Here is a 20,126-nt window from a genome sequence, read left to right on the forward strand (position 1 = left end):
TGTGGTCTAATAATTTATACTCTTCATTTAAGAGAAAAATTCTGTCAGTCTACTGAACCTAATTACACAGACAACAAAACATAATCACATATACTCAAGCATAACCCAAGTGTTTCTAATAAATGTCAGCAACTAAGCCCGAGTGCCACAACTACTGAGCCTGCGCTCTAGAGCCCGCAAGCCACAACTACTGAGCACTCAAGCCGCAACTACTGAAGCCCCCGCGCCTAGGGCCCGTGTTCCGCAACAAGAGAAGCCACCGCAATGAGAAGCCGGCGCACCACAACAAAGAGCAGCCCTTACTCGTGGCAACTAGAGAAAAATCCACGCGCAGCAACAAAGACCCAATGCAGTCAAAAATAAATAAATTTATTTTAAAAAAAAAAGGGGCTTCCCTGGTGGCGCAGTGGTTGAGAGTCCGCCTGCCAATGCAGGGGACACGGGTTCGTGCCCTGGTCCGGGAAGATCCCACATGCCGCGGAGCAGCTGGGCCCGCGAGCCATGGCCGCTGGGCTTGTGCGTCCGGAGCCTGTGCTCTGCAACGGGAGAGGCCACAGCAGTGAGAGGCCCGCATACCGCGAAAAAAAAAAAAAAAAAAAAAAAGAATTTACACAACTCTTATAAAGAAAAACAATGGATGAAAAAACCATTTAGGGCTATGATGACTGTTTCTTGGAGACTCTTCTAAAATTTGCCGCTTCTAATGGGTGATTTTTCTTCATCTAATTACTGATTGACTTAACAATTCTATTCTTAAAATCAAGCTGCAAAATCTTTCAAGAGGTGTTGATAAAAATACCACTTCATTAAACAAAAGTTGGTAATCATATAGAAATGTAAGGAAAGTTTTTGGGTTCTGTTTTTGTCACCTTAACTGAAAGCAAGGTTAGGGAAACTAACCCATTTTCATCAATGGCACTCCAAGCAATTACCAGTAGCATTCGTACACCCACCCTCCTTCCACATGCACCTTGTGTTTTCCAGTCTCTATCTCCTACAACTTCCCCTTTTATACCCTCTTCCTTGAGTCTGATTCTCTAGCCTATATCATGGGCACTTTTACAGATATAATTTAGCCTTCCCGTTGTACTCAAGGATTAAAAAAAATTTTGCCCTGACATCTGGTAAACAAATAAATACATTATTAACTGGAAAAGATCCACAACGAACAACTGCTTTTCCCTAAAAGATAAAGTAGGAAATATTTTTTTTAAATCCCACAATCTTATTTAATTAATGAAAAGTTACCGTTTAACTGATAGGTTTGCCTTTTTTAAAAAAACAAATTTATTTATTTAATTTATTTTTTGGGCTGCATTGGGTCTTCGTTGCTGCACACGGGCTTTCTCTAGTTGCGGTGAGCAGGGGCTACTCTTCATTGCAATGGGCAGGCTTCTCATTGCGGTGGCTTCTCTTGTTGCGGAGCATGGGCTCTAGGCATGCGGGCTTCAGCAGTTGTGGCACACAGGCTCAGCAGCTGTGGCTCGTGGGCTCTATAGGGCAGGCTCAGTTGTTGTGGCGCACGGGCTTAGTTGCTCCACAGCATGTGGGATCTTCCCGGACCAGGGATTGAACCTGTGTCCCCTGCGTTGGCAGGTGGATTCTTAACCACCGCACCACCAGGGAACTCCCCGGATAGGTTTGCCTTTGTTAATCACCATCATTATTATTATTATCAGTATCTTCATTATGGGGCTTAACATGTTATGTTCCCAACAACATATTAAGTGATCTACTTGTACTGTTTCATTTAATCCTCACAATAATCCTATGAAGTTGGTTTTCCCCAAACCAATAAACGAAAAAACACTGAAGCACAGAGGGGTTACGCTATTTGCCCAAGGATATATTACAAATAAATGGCAGAGGCTTCCCTGGTGGTGCAATAGTTAAGATTCCACGCTCCCAATGCAGGGGGCCCGGGTTCGAATCCTGCTTGAGGAACTAGATCCCACATGCATGCTGCAACTAAGAGTTCACATGCCACAACTGAGACCCAGCACAACCAAATAAATAAATAAGTAAAAAAAAAAAAAAAAAAAAAAAAAAAACCACAAATAAATGGCAGAGCTGGGACAGAACTCAGAGATCTTTGGCTCTTAGCCTCTTGGCTAGAGCCTGTCACTTTCCTAATGCTCTTGTGGTTTTATAACTTTGATGTAAGAGGTCTATTATTAATTCATTCAATAAACATCTGAGTTCTTCCAAATATCTGGCATTGTGGTAGGGAAGAGGATAAAAATAAAAACTAAAGCAGATGGACACATAAAATTACAAAAGCACTAATAAAAGTTGAATATAATTAACACAATCATAAACACTATTTACAGGAGTTACTCAGTTTTTCTGGGTATCTCCCTTGTATACAGGAGGTATACATGTTATTAAACTCCTGTTGATGTTGTTTTTTTCTAAAAAAAAAAAAAAAATTACTACTTATAAATCAATCTGGATTTGGCTGCTGAAAAGCTTTCTGGGAGATTTCTACAGTAAAAAAAGATCATAAGAACAGCTATTTCTTTACAACGGGTGTCCCTTCCTCATTCACCTCCCTTCTTGTTTCTGTGTGTCCTCCAAAGGCCCAAGGTTCCCAAACTTTTTCAGGATCAGCAACAACATTCTATGCGATAATGGTCTTACGTTTCTGAGAAGAATCATAAATGCTCCAAGATGAGATTTCTGGCCTGTACACACAATAACTTAGATTTATTACCACACTAGAAAAAAGGCATGTCTCATAAACACCAAAGATCACCTGAGAAGAGTGCGGATCGATAAGAATACTGGAAACTATTATTGTACTTAAAAAACAGGTTGGCAGTTGGTTGCCCGGGCCAGTAATCCTCAGGGCTTCCCTTGGTATGGGAATTCAATCAAAGGTGGCTCAAAGAGCCATGTCAGCTTCAGTATCCATGGGGGAGAAAAGAGAAGGCCATGATGCCCAGACTAAGGAATTCGAGAGAATCTCGGTAATCTCTTGGTTAATCAACCCCAATCCCAATCATTACACAACTAGGAGAGCAGCAGGATCATGCAGGGTGAAACTAAGGCTTCTTTATATAATCCAAACTTAGGGTCTGTGCTGGGAGATCCCTTAGTAGCCCAGCCAGAAGCAAAGGCATTTCTATACAAAGAAACCTCCACAGGCTGCTTTTGCTGCTAATTTCCGAGAGTTGCCTGGTATTGGTCCACTGCTACTAAAATGCGTAACCTAGTAAGCTGAACTTATATGTCAACTTTTCTTGTGTACAATAAGGCAATTATAAAAGAGACTAAATGCTGGGTGGGAGAGGGAGGGGATATGGGGGTATATGTATACATATATAGCTGATTCACTTTGTTGTACAGCAGAAATTAACACAACATTGTAAAACGATTATACTCCAATAAAGATGTAAAAAAAAATAATAATTTTCTCTAAATGAAAAATGGATCAAAATACTTAAAAGTGCATCTTTGGTGTAGCAGCTGTTGTCATGATTGCAAAAAAAAAAAAAAGGAGACTACATGCTGACAATCACAGATTTATCAATAAGCCATCCCCAGGCACTTTATTTTAAAAACACTTTTATAAATGCTAATTTAATTCCTACCCATTTCATTCTAAACAAGTAAATATCAAATAAATGTACTTCTTATTTAGAAGTGACACAAGTGAAAGAATTTATTATATGCACTGCTCATCTTAGCCCCACCCCAAATTTCTAGAAGAGTCCTAAGAACCTGGGGATATTTACCGGAGAATGAGGAGGGCCAGAAAATGAGGAAATTTACAACTGCTACCATATGATAACAGAGCAAACAGGTAGTTCTTTCAAGAAAGTTAATATTTTTAATCTTTTTTTAGTTTACATTAAAAGTGGTAATTAGTTTCTATCAGAGACATCAAGGTAAACACAAAAAAACCACAGCTGCATTTCATATTCTACCACTTATTGCCTTGCCTTCATATAACTTTGATACAAACTATTTTACAATTTAAATGTTTTTCTTTAAAGCACTGGCACCAACATCAACATTTTAAATTTTAGTTCCTGCTACTTTAGAGAACCTATCTTAATCTTTTAAGTTAAAACTTAGTTTTAACTAAAGCTTAAAACATCATATAACACATGATTTTGTGGCAAAGGGTGAATCTGATGCCCTGGTTTAAAATGTCTTAAAAACAAGTTAAAATACCTTTTAAGAGGGACACTTTAGCAAAGGGTTCATTTAGGTCTTGCTCATCCATTTGGGCGTCTACAGGGGGGGAAAAAGATAATTATAAACAGTAAACTCTATTAGCAAGCTATCATTATCAAAATAAAAAACTGAAATTTATACAGCTACTGTATTTGGATCATTGAAAGTAGTTTTAAAATTTATCCAAGATTCAAGGGAGTGACTTGATAAATAGAAGTATTGCTTTTTCCCCCCAAACACAAACTTTGAGATCTCCACCCACACTAACCTGCATACCTAAACTGCTTGGTAGGTAACAATAACATCTACAGATTTATAAATATTAGGTTAAAACTCACCTGTAGTGTCGTCACTACTTTTCTCCTTGCTTGGACTCAGAGTATCTGACAAATCAGATTCCTTTGCTCTTGCCTGGTTCTCTAAGAAGAAAAAATAAATAAATAAATAAAAGTAGAATCTCTTTACAATTAAATAGCTTATATCAAAAAAACTGCTTCAGGCTATGCGTGCTCTAAATCTACTGGTATGCAAAATAGTTTTAAAATTAACTGAGGTCACTGAATCTCTTACTTCTTCACCACTCTAGTCCAAAATGGAATGCTGGTTATTACACGTAGCTCATATTAAATTATAATGTGGATCATGATTGCTGTGCAGAGGAGGGCTGGGGCTTTTGTTCAAGGCTGTCCACTGGCCAACTGGAAACAAAAATGAAGCAAGCTTTGCTAAAGTATTCAGAGACCTGCAACAAATACAGCAAAATTCCCAGGACAATGTGGATACTGTATGAAGATGATGAAAGAAAAGGATTCTATTATATAAAAACACTAGTTAGGTTGCCTTAGTAATATTTATACTCATGATAAAAACTCTTTTAAAAAAATCACCATTGTCTTTTATAACAGTAACATTTAAAACAAGAAAATTAACAGCCTTTTATATCTAAAGAAAGTATTACTGTACCTGAACCACAGGCCTGAAATTCTTTGCTTGAGTTGCTATTTCCTTAAACTCAAGAACCATTCTCACTACTTGGCCTGTTCAAGCTATATTAAGATATCACTTAAGCCCCATCACTTCTAAGGAAGTCTTCATTTCTCCAGCATGTTGCTCCTTTTTATTTATCTTCTCTGGGACATAGGGTTTTATAATTAATCATGTTCTATTTTTATATCATTCTCTGTGTATACATATATCTTGTTTCCTTAGTGAGATTATAAATTCACTAAACATATAATTACTTTTTATAATGTTACGCACTTAACTATACTGTTTGTGGTAATCTGTATCAAAAATTTAAATGTGTACATCCACTTCTAGTACTTTTCCTAAGGAAATAATAGGCAACATATAGTATATATATGTAAGGACATTCATTGCAGCATTGTTCATTATGGAATGGAAAATGTCCAAGATATGTTCACTACTATTAAGTAAAAGTCAAGTCTGTTAAGCCATGTATAAGATGACCCCCTTTAGACTGAAAATAGCTATACACTTAGCTATGAATTTTTTGCTGTATATATTTATTCAAGTCTAGAAGGATCTACAACAGAGATACCATGGTCATTTCTGAAAGTAGGGATGAACATTTATTTTCTAACTTCACATTGTTATACAGTGTTTGAAAAATTATAGCGAACATATAGTTTTCATAATCAACTAAATCAAGAGATATTTTTCATTTTAGAAGCAGTCAGAAACACATCTAAAACCAATACTGTCAAAATAATTAATACAATATTAAAATATAACTTGTTATGGCTGTTCCATATCAGAATACATCAGAACTTATGGCTTCGCTTGTGAAATGAGTGCTGGATTACAAAAAGCCTTTTGCTTCCTTTCTCACTGCCATTTCTAGTCAAAGGCCAACTGGGGAGAGACAGTGAGTTTAGATTAGAAGTGAAGTCACTGATTACTGAGGTCCATGGGAATCTAATCTGTGACCTCTGGTGCATTCATCGTGTACTATAGTCAGACATTTCTGAATGTACTAGTTTTGATCACTAAGTTACAGTCTCAAATAAGGCAGGCTAACACATCTTGTCTACATATAGAAAGAAAAGAAACCACTGTGGGAACAAAAAGGAAAAGACAAAAATGACTCTTTCCTAATGTTAATATTCTTGGCAATTTTATGATCAAGATATAGAGGTAAACCAAGAGGAACGTATTTTCAAAAGTATTCTTCTGGCTTAGAAGGAACTTTTATTTCTTATTTGGAGTAGTAGCCACGAAGGTAAAACTGCCTTAGAGGTGGGACTATCTTCTATTAAGATCTTACTAGAATATAAGTTCCATGAGTGCAGGAATTTTTGTTTTGTTAACTGCTATAATCCCACTGCATAGAATGGTGCACAGTACACAGTATGTGCGCTAAAAAGAGGACCATTAGAGACACAATTTTACTTTGAGTAAGAAGGCAAGCTTTTAGCAAGTCGAGTCATGGTTCACCATTGTTGTGTCCTGACACTAGAGTTATTATATGGAGGCAAACAAAATCTATTCAAGATGAAACACAGGACACAACAAATGAGTGGTAGAGTCTCTACTGTTCAAAACATCTACTTCTCAGCTATGAAGCAACACCCAACTTTCTAGTATTAAAAGTCATTACTAGCTGATTTTCTGTGCAGTATTTAATCATTAAAATGCATACCAATAGTATATAGAAGTAAATGGAAGAATGGCTACCAACATCAATACCAAAACTGTTCCCAAACTGGCAAGTCTACAATAAGGTGAATATTTTCACCATATCGTCAAGCAGACATAACGACGGATAGGCAAGACAAACACAGACCACTTCCTACACCACTGGAACCATTATTTGCAAAGAAAGCAAGGTCAAGGATCAAGGGAAAAAAAAAAGGAGAACTAACATTTGTTGGACAACGGACCAGTGCTTCCTGCTTTATAAGCAATATTTCATTAAATTCCCACAAAATCCTCTAAGTTATATACTGTCAATCCCATTTTACAAATGAGGAAACTGAGGTTTAAAGAGCTAAAGTAAGTTGCCAGAGGGCACATAGCTAGTTACTGGTAGAGCCTGGAATTAAAAGCTACTGTTTGACCTACTCTGTATTCTTTCTACTTCCACCTTGAAATCAACTGTAAACTGCAAGTTGAGTTAGGACTTAAATAGAAGGCATATGCAACTTATGATTACATTTTTCATTAGGTGAAATACCTGAAGGAAATACTACCAAGACTTGTAACAGCTGGTAATTGGCAATTTCCAACAACTGATATTTAAAATCAGTTTTAAATATCATTCCATTAAAAACATCAGCAATGAAAGCATTTAAAAAATAAAACAATCCAGCCAAACCCCAAAGAAAATACTTTATAGCCAGATATAAAGCATTTAAAATGTAATTTATTTCAGCCAACTAGTTTGTCACAAGGATTAGTGTACCTCTGCAAGCTAACTGTGGGAAGTACCAGTATAATGCTGACTGCTGATAGAAATATCTCTGGGTATATAAAACATCTCTATTATCATTCTTTTTTGGGCCACGCTGCACAGCTTGCAGGATCTTAGTTCCCCGCCCAGGGATCGAACCCAGGCCCGGTCAGTGAAAGCTCCGAGTCCTTACCACTGGACCACCAGGGAATTCCCTGTATTATCATTCTTTTTTGGGGGGGGCTGCGTTGGGTCTTCGTGGCTGTGTGCAGGCTTTCTCTAGTTGTGGCGAGCGGGGGCTACTCTTCCTTGCGGTGCGCAGGCTTCTCATTACGGTGGCTTCTCTTGTTGCAGAGCACGGGCTCTAGGCACGCGGGTTTTAGTAGTTGCAGCACGTGGGCTCAGTAGTTTCGGCATGTGGGGCCTAAAGCACGCAGGCTTCAGTAGTTGTGGTGCACTGGCTTAGTTGCTCCGCAGCATGTGGGATCTTCCCGGACCAGGGCTCGAACCTGTGTCCCCTGCATTGGCAGGCAGATTCCCAACCACTGCGCCACCAGGTAAGTCCCTGTATTATCATTCTTAAAGGATGTATTCTATTCACTTGCATGGACTTACTTGCCATAATTTATTTAATAAATGCCCTTATTATTGGACACTTACGTTTTCCTTTTTTGCCTTTAAAACAACACAAACAAATGCCCTTGCACATTTGTCCAATTTGTTCCTTAAGATAAAAACTTAGAAGTGAAATTGCTAGGTCAAAAAGCATGTTCTTTAAAACTTTCAATACATACTTTATAGCCAGATTTCAAAAGGAAATCGTAAGATTTTCTTTTTCAATAATGATATCACATAATCTCAAGGAAATATATTCTAATTCAGAATGCATTAAATAGAAGCACTTGGGTAGCAAGATACTTTTCTTTAATTATAAGAAGCACTGATTTTTTTCTAAGGCTCTACTTCTACATCAAAGTGTTGGCTATTTAACCAACTAATCTGAATAGGTATTTAGGTGGTGAAGTAAAAGCTATTTTAAAATCTGTTCTCATCTCACTTTAATAAGATGAAATAAATTGCCATACGTACTAAAAATAGTTCACTGTTCTGAAACTCAATGCCTGCTTGCCAGAACAATATTAGTGATGCATATTTTATGCATTCTTTCTCCAAATATGGCATCTGCCATGCACAAAATTCCAAATGGAAGCCACCAGATATATGAAATAACACTATCCTTTTAAATATTTTTAAAAGCCAAATGGATCCAGTTACTTTCATAAAACAAAATGTAATGAAATGGAGTATTGCAAACTTTTATCACTCATTGTTTTAGCTAACCAAAATGACTGTCCATTTAGTTTTAAATTTTATACTGGTATGTTCTTCTGATGAAAGTCCTAGAATGAATAATGAGCATATCCCACTAAATTTATTTGTACAGTTTCCTTATACATAAAAGTGACTTGACAATATGATGCTTTAAAACTCACTTTTCTTCTCTAAGCCTGACAATTGTAACAGAAAAGAATCAACAGAATAAATTACTTCAAGCAATTACAGGATTGTTCATTAAAAAATACAAGGTTCTATATAATCATTTTTAAGTCAAATAGAAATGCTAACAATTAATATTAAATATCATAAGGACTATTAAAGGTACGATAACCAACAAAATGGAACTGCAAGCATTTTTCACCTGTTTCAAAAAAGATTTACATTGCGTTTGATTAAAATTTTGAGATCAAAGCTGAAAATAATGCTGGAAGTGAGACAGAGAGATTGCAACAAATCTTTAATACCCAACGAAACCTATTCCAAGCATTAAAAAAAAAAAACCCACACATATATACCCATTTAAAAAGAAACGTTCTGATGAACATATCCTTCTTAAAACAGAACTCCAACTATTTTATATTATTATCTGATATTGTTACTGGATTGCCATTTTGTGAGCTGTAAGACATAAATTGATGGTTAAAGTACTATGACCTTGGAAATGTATACTAACCTTCATTATCCAAAAGAGTTGTCAAAACCCACAGAAAAATGCCACAGAAACCCACAGAAAACGAACCTTTTGAAAGCTTTGTTTCTTCTACCACTTTGGTTAGATGCCCCTCAACGATCAGCTTCTCTGCCAAAGAAAATAAACGTTACTATCCAAGCCCAAACTGAGTAGCAAGCACTTCCCTGAGCTGGGCAGTGTAACACATTCCATGACCAAATTTAAAGATGATAACATTACTCCCATGACTAGGCTTGAACAAAAACTTGAACCTGGAAGGGGAACTAAGAGAACTGGAAGGATGCTAGACAAATCAGGTTAATGCAGAAATCCGAGGGTAAGGGAACTGAACTGCCTTCAGTTTTCATTAGCTTTCACCTTATTTTAAAAGGCTTGAACTTTTAAAAAAGGACTCAGAACAAACAAAGCAACCCTCGTTAAATCAAGGATATTAAGTTGAAATAAAGGAATTCTGAGAAGGTATTTCATTTAAATAAAGAAGTAATACAAATTATATTATACCAACAGTTTACTTTTCCCTACTGACACAATTTAGCAGAGATGCCTATATGACATGTTTCAGTAAAATGAATAATTTTAGAAGAGCTAATTATTGAAAGAAATAAAAAAAATTTTGCTTTTGTTTTATGGGGGATTCTCTGCAAATGTATAATGTAGTTTCTTTATAATTTATTTAAAGTCGGATTTTCATATTCTGCCTTTCAGTTAGGAGGATAATATATCTATTCTGTATACACCATTATCTGATCCTATATGTCAGTTGGTCTCCTTCATTTTACACTTTTGCAGTATGTGAAATAATTTCTCTATTCTCTATCCTTCAACCCACTGCAACTTGGTCTACACCCATTACTCAACCACTGAAATGGCCCCAAGATCACTATAACCTATCTGCCAAAGCCCATGGTTCCTTTTCTTAATTTTCATTTAACATAGGCTCTTTGCAGCATGTGGCACTGTTTCTTCCTGCCTCCTTGAAAAATAGGAAGTCAAAGTAATAAATTTAGATAATTTTAAAAGGCATTAACCCTACAAGATATGTAACATAAGCTGTCTTACCCATCCTCTGTCCTACTCCATTCCATTCTTGAAAAATCACTTCCTACAAACAACAACTTTTAACTTTTAGCCATTTCTTCTGGTATTTACATTTATATTTCTAAATAATACATTGCTATTTCTTAAGTTTTCCATTTTGGCATTATTTACTGACAATCTCTTGCAGATGATTATGCTCTCATATCCTATTATCATCCTCATAAGAGTTACATTTTGTCCATCTGTAATCAGTATTTATATTATGACTATTATCTATACCTGAGTCATATAATATGTGATAATTATATTTCTTTTCTTGTACAACATATACTATTTTGGGAACTTACAATGCCTTCCTTTGTTTTGCTAATTTTTAAAAATATATCTCAAACACAGCCCAAGTTCTTATAGAACCATAAAACTCTCAATATCCTCAAACATATCAGGCAGTCTATCACATTATATATCCCTGTCTCTCCCTTCTCCCGGCCCTTTAATCTTCCTGCTCCAGTCTGAGCTGTATCCTGTACAAGATCACCTGCCCCCAGATTCCAAATCTTCCTCTTCCTGTTTTATTTCCTTGTTTTAGTGTAACATATGCTCAGATAATTTCCTGGTAAGGGGTGGATAGAAGGTAAATGTTTTGTAACTTTGTTCCTCTGAAAATGTTAGTGTTCTACCCTCACATTGGACTAGTTTGAGAGATACATAATTCTACAGGACATAATTTTCCTTCAGAATTTTTACAACATTGCTGCACTACCTTCTAGCTTCAAACTGGAAGGTAAGTCTAATGCCAGTCTGACTCTTGTTCCTCATTATGCACTGTAGAAGCTTCTTGTGCTCAGCAATGCCTGGTTTGCCTGTCCTTTCTGGGGACCTGAGAAGACTGCACATTCCTTCCTGCACTCAGGAAGGTCCATGTGACAGGTTCTAGCCAGGGCCGAAGCATTTAAAAGAGAGTACAGTAGGATTTTTCTACACTTGTTCTCCCCCCACTCTAGAAACCATGTGTTCAGATTAGCCTAGATTCCTGAGTAACAGTATAGAGCAGAGTGTTCTCCCTCACCATGGACATGTAGCATAAATGAAAAGTAATGTTTGTCGAATTAAGCCATTATGATCTCAGAATTTATTTGTTGCTATATTATAATTTAGTTTATTATGATTAATAATACAGTATGAGATCCTTTGTTTCTCTCTGGCAATTTTCATAATCTTTTCTTTATCCCTTGTGTTCTTAAATTTCATATACCTCAGTATATGGTCTTGATTTTAAAAACTGAGGTTAAATTCACACAGTGTATTAATTTTAAAGTGAACAATTCAGTGACATTTAGTATACTCATGATAATATGGAAGCACCAACTTCATCTAGTTCCAAAACATTTTCATCATCTCAAAAGAAAACCTCATATTCATTAAGAATTTACTTCCCATCCTCCAAAATCTCTTACCACTCAATTGATCATTTTATATTTCTAAAATTAGTCTCTACTCTCATTCTCTTTGTCCTTGTGTCCTATGTCTTTTATAATATTTTACTATGAATGGATCCATTCACCATATTTAATCAAAAGTTTACTGCCTTCCTTTTAAAACTCTTTTCCTTTGACTTCTAGGATACTACTCATTCCTACTTCTTTTATGTGCCTGCTCATTCCTTCCGTCTCAGCTTTTCACTGACTTTCCTTTATTCTATGATCTAAATCTGTATGTACAACTCAACAGCAAGAAAAAAAAAAAAAGACAAAAAAAAATCTGATTAAAAATTGGGCAGAAGATCTGAACAGATATTTTTCCAAAGAAGAAATACAGATGGCCAATAGGTACATGAAAAGATGCTCAACATCACTAATCATCAGGGAAATGCAAAGCAAAACCATAATGAGATATCACCTCACACTTGTTAGAATGTCTATTATCAAAAAGACAAGAAATAACAAGAATGTGGAGAAAAGGGAACCCTGGTACATTGTTGGTGGGAATGTAAATTGATGCAGCCACTATGGAAAACAGTATGCGGGTTCTTCAAAAAATTAAAAATAGAACTATATGATCCGGCAATTCCACTTTTAGGTATTTATCTGAAGAAAACAGAAACACTAACTTGAAAAGATATATGCACACCCATGTTCACTGCAGCACTGTTTACAATAGCCAAGATAAAGAAACTACTGAAGTGTTCATCAACGGATGAATAGATAAAGAAATTATGGTAGGTATATATAATGGAATATTATTCAGCCATAAAAAAGAATAAAATCTTGCCATTTGTGACAATATGGATGGACCTTAAGAGCAATGTGCTAAGTGAATTATGTCAGACATAGACAGACAAAGACCATATGATCTCTCTTATATGTGGAATCTTTAAAAAACAAAACAAAACAAAACAGCTCATAGATACAGACAGCAGACTGATGGTTGGCCAGAGGAAGGGAGTGGGAGGTGGGAGAAGTGAATGAAGGGAACACAGGGTTTAAAAAGGGGGAGGGGAGGTAGGCAAAATGTAGACTTCAAAAGCCTCGTGTGAAAAAAGTGACAGATCTGACATCATATAAATTAAAACTTTCTATATGATCAAACTCACCATAAACAAAGGAAAAGGGCAAGTGCACACATGGAAAAAATATTTGAAAAACAAATAACAGATAAAAGGTTATTATTTGGGCTTCCCTGGTGGTACAGTGGTTAAGAATCTGCCTGACAATGCAGAGAACACGGGTTCGAGCCCTGGCCCAGGAAGATCCCACATGCCATGGAGCAACTAAGCCCATGCGCCACAACTATTGAGTCTGCGCTCTAGAGCCCGTGCGCCACAACTACTGAAGCCTGCACTCCTAGAGCCCATGCTCCACAACAAGAGAAGCCACTGAAATGAGAAGCCCGTGCACCACAACAAAGAGTAGCCCCCGCTCGCCGCAAATAAAGCCCACATGCAGCAACGAAGACCTAATGCAGCCAAAAATAAATAAGTAAAAAATAAATAAATTTATTTTAAAAAAAGGTTATTATTCACTCCATTCATTCATTCATTGAACAATTAATTAGGGAGTGCCTACTATATGCCAGACACTGTCCTAGGTGCTGGAAACACTAGAACGACAAAATCCCTGCCCTCCTGATTCTTACATTCTAACGGTGTGGGGAGGGACAGGCAATAAAAAAATAAACAAATAGTATGTCAGATGGCAGTTACAGAGAAAAATAAAACAAGAAATGAGGAAATAGCCTGTGGAGAAGGCAAAGATATGACGCCTTCCAAAAATGAGTAAGAAAAAAATCAAACACAAGAGAAAAAAGGCCAAAGAACAGGAACACAGAATTCACAGGCCAAGAAATGCAAATGTCCAGTAAACATGCAAAATTCTTGGTCTACCCATTAACACAACGCCACGGCATTATTTGCCCATCAGGTTGGCAAACATTCAATACTGGGAGGAGTGGATAAATGAGTAATCTTGTGCCCTTTCACAGTGGAAGTGTAAATGAGTATCATTTTTTTTTTTTTTTAGAGGGCAATTTGGCAGGAACTATCCAAATGTTGAAAGCACATGCCCTTTGACCTCACAACCCCTCTTCTGTATATCACACTGGAAAGAGAGAGGCTTGTACAAAGATTTCCAACGCAGCACTTGTCTGTACTGGGGGAAAGCAGAATACAAATTTTTAAAGTTCTGCCACGCAAGAAAAAAAGAAAGCATTAGTCTTTGAGATTTCAAAAATTCTTTTCTAATAGCATTAACTACCTGCTACACTTGAATAATTTCTAAATGTTGATGCCTAGTCTAGCTCTCTCTCTCTCTCACATCCCAGAACCCTAATGCCTAACTGCTTCTCAAACATCTTCACCCAGAAATCCCACAGGAACTTAATCTCACCCCTCAAAACTGAATTTATCTTCTCTTCCTCTCTCCTACATGGATTTGGTATCTCTCCTCTCCTCTTCCATAGCTCTTCATTTGTATCTCTATTAAGCTATACTGCAACTATTTATTTATGTCCACCTTTCCCAACATACTACAAACTCTGAGGAATATACTCATTCCTTCAAGTACTTACTATGCAGCAGATACAGTACTAGGTACCCTTCATGGATTACCAAGATAAATGTGATAAATCTAGGAATTTAGGGTCTAGTGAAAGCAGGGAGGCATCTTATTAATAATTTAATTCTCAACACAATTATGTCACATAATACAGGTTCCACAAAAGCTTGTTATATGAATATAGCAAATAATGAAATAGTATAAACACAGGTTCTGAAAGCCATTCCAATCTTTCTCTAGGATGTTGAAGTACCACCTTTAAAAAATTATACACACACATTAGGAGTAATTTATTGCTCAAAACTCTCTCACCCTTAGAACAAAATCTTAAGTCCCTACCATGATCTACAAGGTCTATAAGCCAACTATGGCCCCACAGAGCCAAATCCAGCCTTCTGCCGCCTCAGTAAATGAAGTTTTATAGGAACATAGCCAGGTCCATTCATTTACATATTGTCCATGGCTGCTTTCCACAACAACGGCAGAGTCTGGTAGCTATAACAAAGACCTTTTAACACGCAAAGCCTAAAATATTTACTATCTGGTGTTTTATTTATTTTTTAAAGGCATTTTTATTCTAAAACTCCAATTTCAGACCTGCCTTGGGTTTTCAAATGGTTTCTCTCCATCTCACACACTCTTTCTGCAGACACATGTACAACTCACTCAGCTTAGTCCCAAATCTGTTCAAGTCCTACATGATACTTTTATCACTCTCTATTGTCTTATAATATAATCTTCCATTTTTTCTTCAGCGGATTTATCACTACCTGACATATTATTAGTTTATTATTTTTAATCTCCTCAAGAGAACGTAAATTCCATGAAGGCAAAGCTATCTTTGTCTTGTTCATTTCTACACCTCCCAAAGCTAAAATAATGCCTAGTATATACACAGTAGATGCTTAATAAACATTTGCTGAATGAATGAATTAGGCATTTATGTTTAAAGAGTTCAAACTTGGAAAAATTATTTGAATATTTTCCTCATTCTAAAAAACTAAGGATTAAATACATATAAAAAGTTTCGAACAGTACCAGTATTAAGCTCTAGATAATAATTACCTGCTGCTATTATCACTATTGAAATTATTTAAGGTTATATTACCAATCTAGTGAATCATTAGTGGCCTGTGATTAAAGTATTAAGGAAAAGAATATTGTTTTTTAAAAAGTTTCTAACCGCTAGTTCTCAAACTTGGGGTGGAAACCTCAACTCTTTTAAGAAGTACTGAAAATCAGAGACCCCTCAGAGACAAAAAAGAACTTCTGCAGGTCTTGAAAGAACTATTTGCCTTGGCACAAATGAAAGATAGATTTTCTCTCTTTTTTTTTTTTTGATGTGGACCATTTTTAAAGTCTTTATTGAATTTGTTACAATACTGCTTCTGCTTTATGTTTTGGTTTTTTTGGCCGCAAGGCATGTGGGATCTTACTCCTCAACCAGGGATAGAACCCGCACCCCCGACATTGGAAGGCGAAGTCTTAACCACTGGACCGCCAGGAAAGTCCCCAAGATTTTCTTTCTTTTTTAAAACTCCCTCTTTTTGAGGGTTACTCGGGAGAGATTATTATTCATTTTCCCCTGTTTTAAAACCATATTTATTATTTATTATGAAACAACACTTAGAAAGGGGCATAAAACACAAAGGTACAGGTTAATAACATTTTTTTTAAGTTAATGTCTGTATGACTACAGCCCAAATTAAGAAACAGAACCTAACCACCACCTCCAAAGCCTTCCACATTTCCTTTTCCAATCAAAATCCCATGAGGTAAGCATTATCCTGACTTCTATGGTATTTAATTTCTTGCATTTCTTTACAGTCATACTACTCAAGTATGTGTGACTAAATAATATAATTTTAGTGGTTTTGATCCTATATACCTCAGTGTTTTTTATCCATTTAACTACTGATGGTCTTTCGGGTTATTTCCAGTTTTGCATTACTGTGAATAATGCTGCTGCTGCGAACATTCTTGAATTGCACCCGATATACGTGTTTAGGCATTCTGTAGGGAACCTACCAAGGAAAAGAACTGATGGGTATAATAAGTGTGACAACATTTGAGAACCACCACCAAAGCACTTTGTTTAGTCAGAAAACATATTACAGAATTGCAAAAACTGCCAAATATTGTCAAAGACGGAATAGAAGAGAACCAAATTTATTTCTTGGCTGATAAAAATATATTGTATACTATCTGTATTACTATGTGGTGCAAAATGAAAGTGAGAAACAACACAAACAAAAGAAGCTCAAAGGGAGCACAGGTGTGCCTCGTTCTTAGCCATTTTCCTCACATGACAGCTACAACCAATTGAAAGCAGAAGATAAACTCTAACAGTACTATCAGATACTGATGTCAGTTCCCTAGGGATCTTAAACAGACAGAAAAGTAGAAGAACAAAAAAGAACCGCATAATCTGCTGTTGTAAATGCCAACCTGGAGAATATTTCTAAATCTCAAAGTTAGATTTCATTAAAAAAAATGTTATGACTAGGGCATCAAAATATTGTGCTTGAGACCAAATTTTTAAAATGTCATGCATATTGGTAATTTAAAAGTTAGACAATCCCTAGATTGTTGGAAACATACTACTTTAACAGGAGCAATAAAGCTAGATCAATTAGCTTTCACTGTCTTGAAAATGGGAATAAAAAGGAGGAAAACAAGTTACTTCAACATGAAAGCTCCCACTAACACCCTCTCCAAACTCTGCCCCACGCCCCTGCAAAAGTTTTCTACCTTCTAGTTAACACGTATTCCTGTGTGCCAGAAATTACTTAGAGCACTTAGTAAACATTATCTCATTTAATTCTCATAATCCTATGAAGTAGGTACTACCATCCCATTTTATAAATGAGGAAATTAAGGTTTGAAGAGATCATACCACCCAGAGTCATACTGCCAATGAGGGACCAAATCAGGATTCACATAAAGGTTCCTCTGATCCAACTCTAAACATCATAAATGAAAATGAGCTAATGTTACTTAGAAGGTCATTAAGGGAAACACAGCTAAGAAACCGAGATTAGAATTAACATCAAGGGGCTGGTAGCGCAGTGGTTAAGAATCTGCCTGCCAATGCCGGGAACATGGGTTCGAGCCCTGGTCCGGGAAGATCCCACATGCCGTGGAGCAACTAAGCCCGCGAACCACAACTACTGAAGCCCGCGTACCACAACTACTGAAGCCCACGCGCCTACAGCCCGTGCTCCGCAACAAGAGAAGCCACCGCAATGAGAAGCCCTTGCACTGCAACGAAGAGTAGCCGCCGCCTGCCCCAACTAGAGAAAGCCCGCGCACAGTAACGAAGACCCAACGCAGCCAAAACTACATAAATAAAATAAATAAGTTTATTTTTAAAAAAAATGAATTAACATCAAGATACAGCCAAAGTAAAAATTAACAATCAGCATTCAACATCAAGCCAACAATTTATTTCCCTTCAGAGAATAGCAGCTCACATGGTAGAAAGAAAGCTTTAGAACTGCACAGGGTGACTCTGAGAGGATGCTAATGTGAATAATATAGACTTTTTCACAAGGTTATTTGTTTCTGCAGCAAAATACTTAAAGCAATTCCTATTACAGAAGATAATCTGCCTTTCCCTAAAAACAGTTCCAGAGGCTGTTTGTCTTAAAATCTAAGAATAAGGAAGAACAAAAGAAAAAAAAATTAGAATTCAACGACAGATTTAAAATTCAACGAAATGAACGAATTTCCAGAATACAGAAATGGATTTTTTTTTTTTTTTTAAGGAACAGTCTGTATACCAAAACACTACTGGCATGAATTTAAGACTATCTTCTGTGCAGTTATACTGGAAGAAAATCTGGCAGAAATATTGGAAAGCTAGCTGACTGGGGAAATGGTTGGTACAAATAAACAACAAACAAAAACCCTCCAATATATCTTAGATTGGACAACTACTCTAAGAACAAAGAAATAAAAAATTAGCAACCTCTAGTTTAAACTCAAGAGTTTTCCTGTAATGGGGACATTAACTACTAAGAGAAGGGAACCACACCAAGTGTCTTCTATTCTTTGGCATAAATAAACTGCTTTGGCTTAGAGAAATAAAAGTTTAAAAGATGAAAATTTAAAACTCTGTTTCAAGTACAATATGTAATCAGAATAAGCCTGAAATTATTCAGAGAGGCTGATCTCATAGAGTGATGAAAAGTAAACAGTCACAAGAGCAACACTGATTCAATGCATTACTCCAAATAAGGCAATTTCTATGTGAGAGCAAAGCCCTAAGAGCACGGAGGATGGAATGAGAGAATCAGACACAGATAGTGAATGTAATTTCAAAATGGGGGTGGGAGGCAGGAAGAGAATTTTTTTTTTAATCAGGAAAAAAAATAAGACATGAAATATTAAGAGAATTAGACTTTTGCCTAATATGATAGTAAAAATGATTAAGTCGCATAGTAAGCATGGACTAAGAATACAAAGACATGAGGTTTATTTCATAGGACTCTTAACTCCATCATCAAAAGGGAGATGGCCTTGAGGGAGTGGGCAGTTTGTCTCTACAAAGCAGACCTCAGAGGAAAGTTTCTCTGGCACCCAGACACCGCGACAAACGGTAGCAAGAGAAATCAAAGGGGCAGGAAGCAGTCCAGAGAAACAGTCCAGAGAAGACTGTTTTTCACTCCATGCCCACCAAGTGATGGCAGGTCTCTACATCCTTAGCTTCTCTACCTTTTACACCCTTCATCCTTTCACTCAGCATACAAGTTAATCAAGTGGCAGAATTCACAAAATATGTATGAAACAGATTTAGAGATGTACAACTTTTAACTCAGAAAGCATCTTTAGCAAGCATACAAAAGTCTCAATGTATCCATTAAAGTTTATATGGTAAACCTTGAGTGACTAAAATTTGCAGGGAACATGGTATGTGGAGTTCTGCTTAAACCAAACTTCATGCCTGAATCTTTGAAGAAGAAAATTTGCAAAAACTTTTTAGTAAGTTTTATTAAAGTTACTTGTTAATTCTAGATTTTATATGATGTATTTTTTATATAGAAAATTTACTTCACAGTTCTGGAATTATGCAAAAGGTTATATTTAAATCTGTTCAAAATCCAATCTCTATGCCAGAGATTAAAAGCTTTTCTCCTAGTGACTTCCCCGGCAGTCCAGTGGTTAAGAATCTGCCTTCCAGGGCTTCCCTGGTGGCGCAGTGGTTAAGAATCTGCCTGCCAATGCAGGGGACATGGGTTCGAGCCCTGGTCTGGGAAGATCCCACATGCCGTGGAGCGGCTAGGCCCGTGTGTCACAACTACTGAGCCTGCGCATCTGGAGCCTGTGCTCCTCAACGGGAGAGGCCACGACAGTGAGAGGCCTGCGCACCACGATGAAGAGTGGCCCCCGCTCGCCGCAACTGGAGAAAGCC

General features: G+C 36.8%; 1 protein-coding gene across 50 annotated transcripts in view; it reads right to left on the reverse strand.

Moving 5' to 3' along the window:
* The window catches only part of SLMAP (sarcolemma associated protein), a 144,767-nt gene that overhangs the window by 25,257 nt on the left and 99,384 nt on the right, over positions 1-20,126 (reverse strand). For 40 of the 50 annotated variants that reach the window (XM_055079709.1, XM_055079702.1, XM_055079703.1 and 37 more), the window contains 3 exons: positions 9,672-9,731; positions 4,521-4,601; positions 4,180-4,239 (listed from right to left, as the gene is read on the reverse strand). In XM_055079709.1, the coding sequence (XP_054935684.1) occupies positions 4,180-4,239; positions 4,521-4,601; positions 9,672-9,731 (201 nt within the window). Of the gene's footprint in view, positions 1-4,179; positions 4,240-4,520; positions 4,602-9,605; positions 9,732-20,126 lie in introns of all 50 variants that reach the window. The other 10 variants (XM_055079661.1, XM_055079676.1, XM_055079668.1 and 7 more) reach the window with 1 other exon arrangement.

Source organism: Physeter macrocephalus, chromosome 18 (assembly GCF_002837175.3).
Source record: "Physeter macrocephalus isolate SW-GA chromosome 18, ASM283717v5, whole genome shotgun sequence".
Classification (NCBI taxonomy): domain Eukaryota; kingdom Metazoa; phylum Chordata; class Mammalia; order Artiodactyla; family Physeteridae; genus Physeter; species Physeter macrocephalus.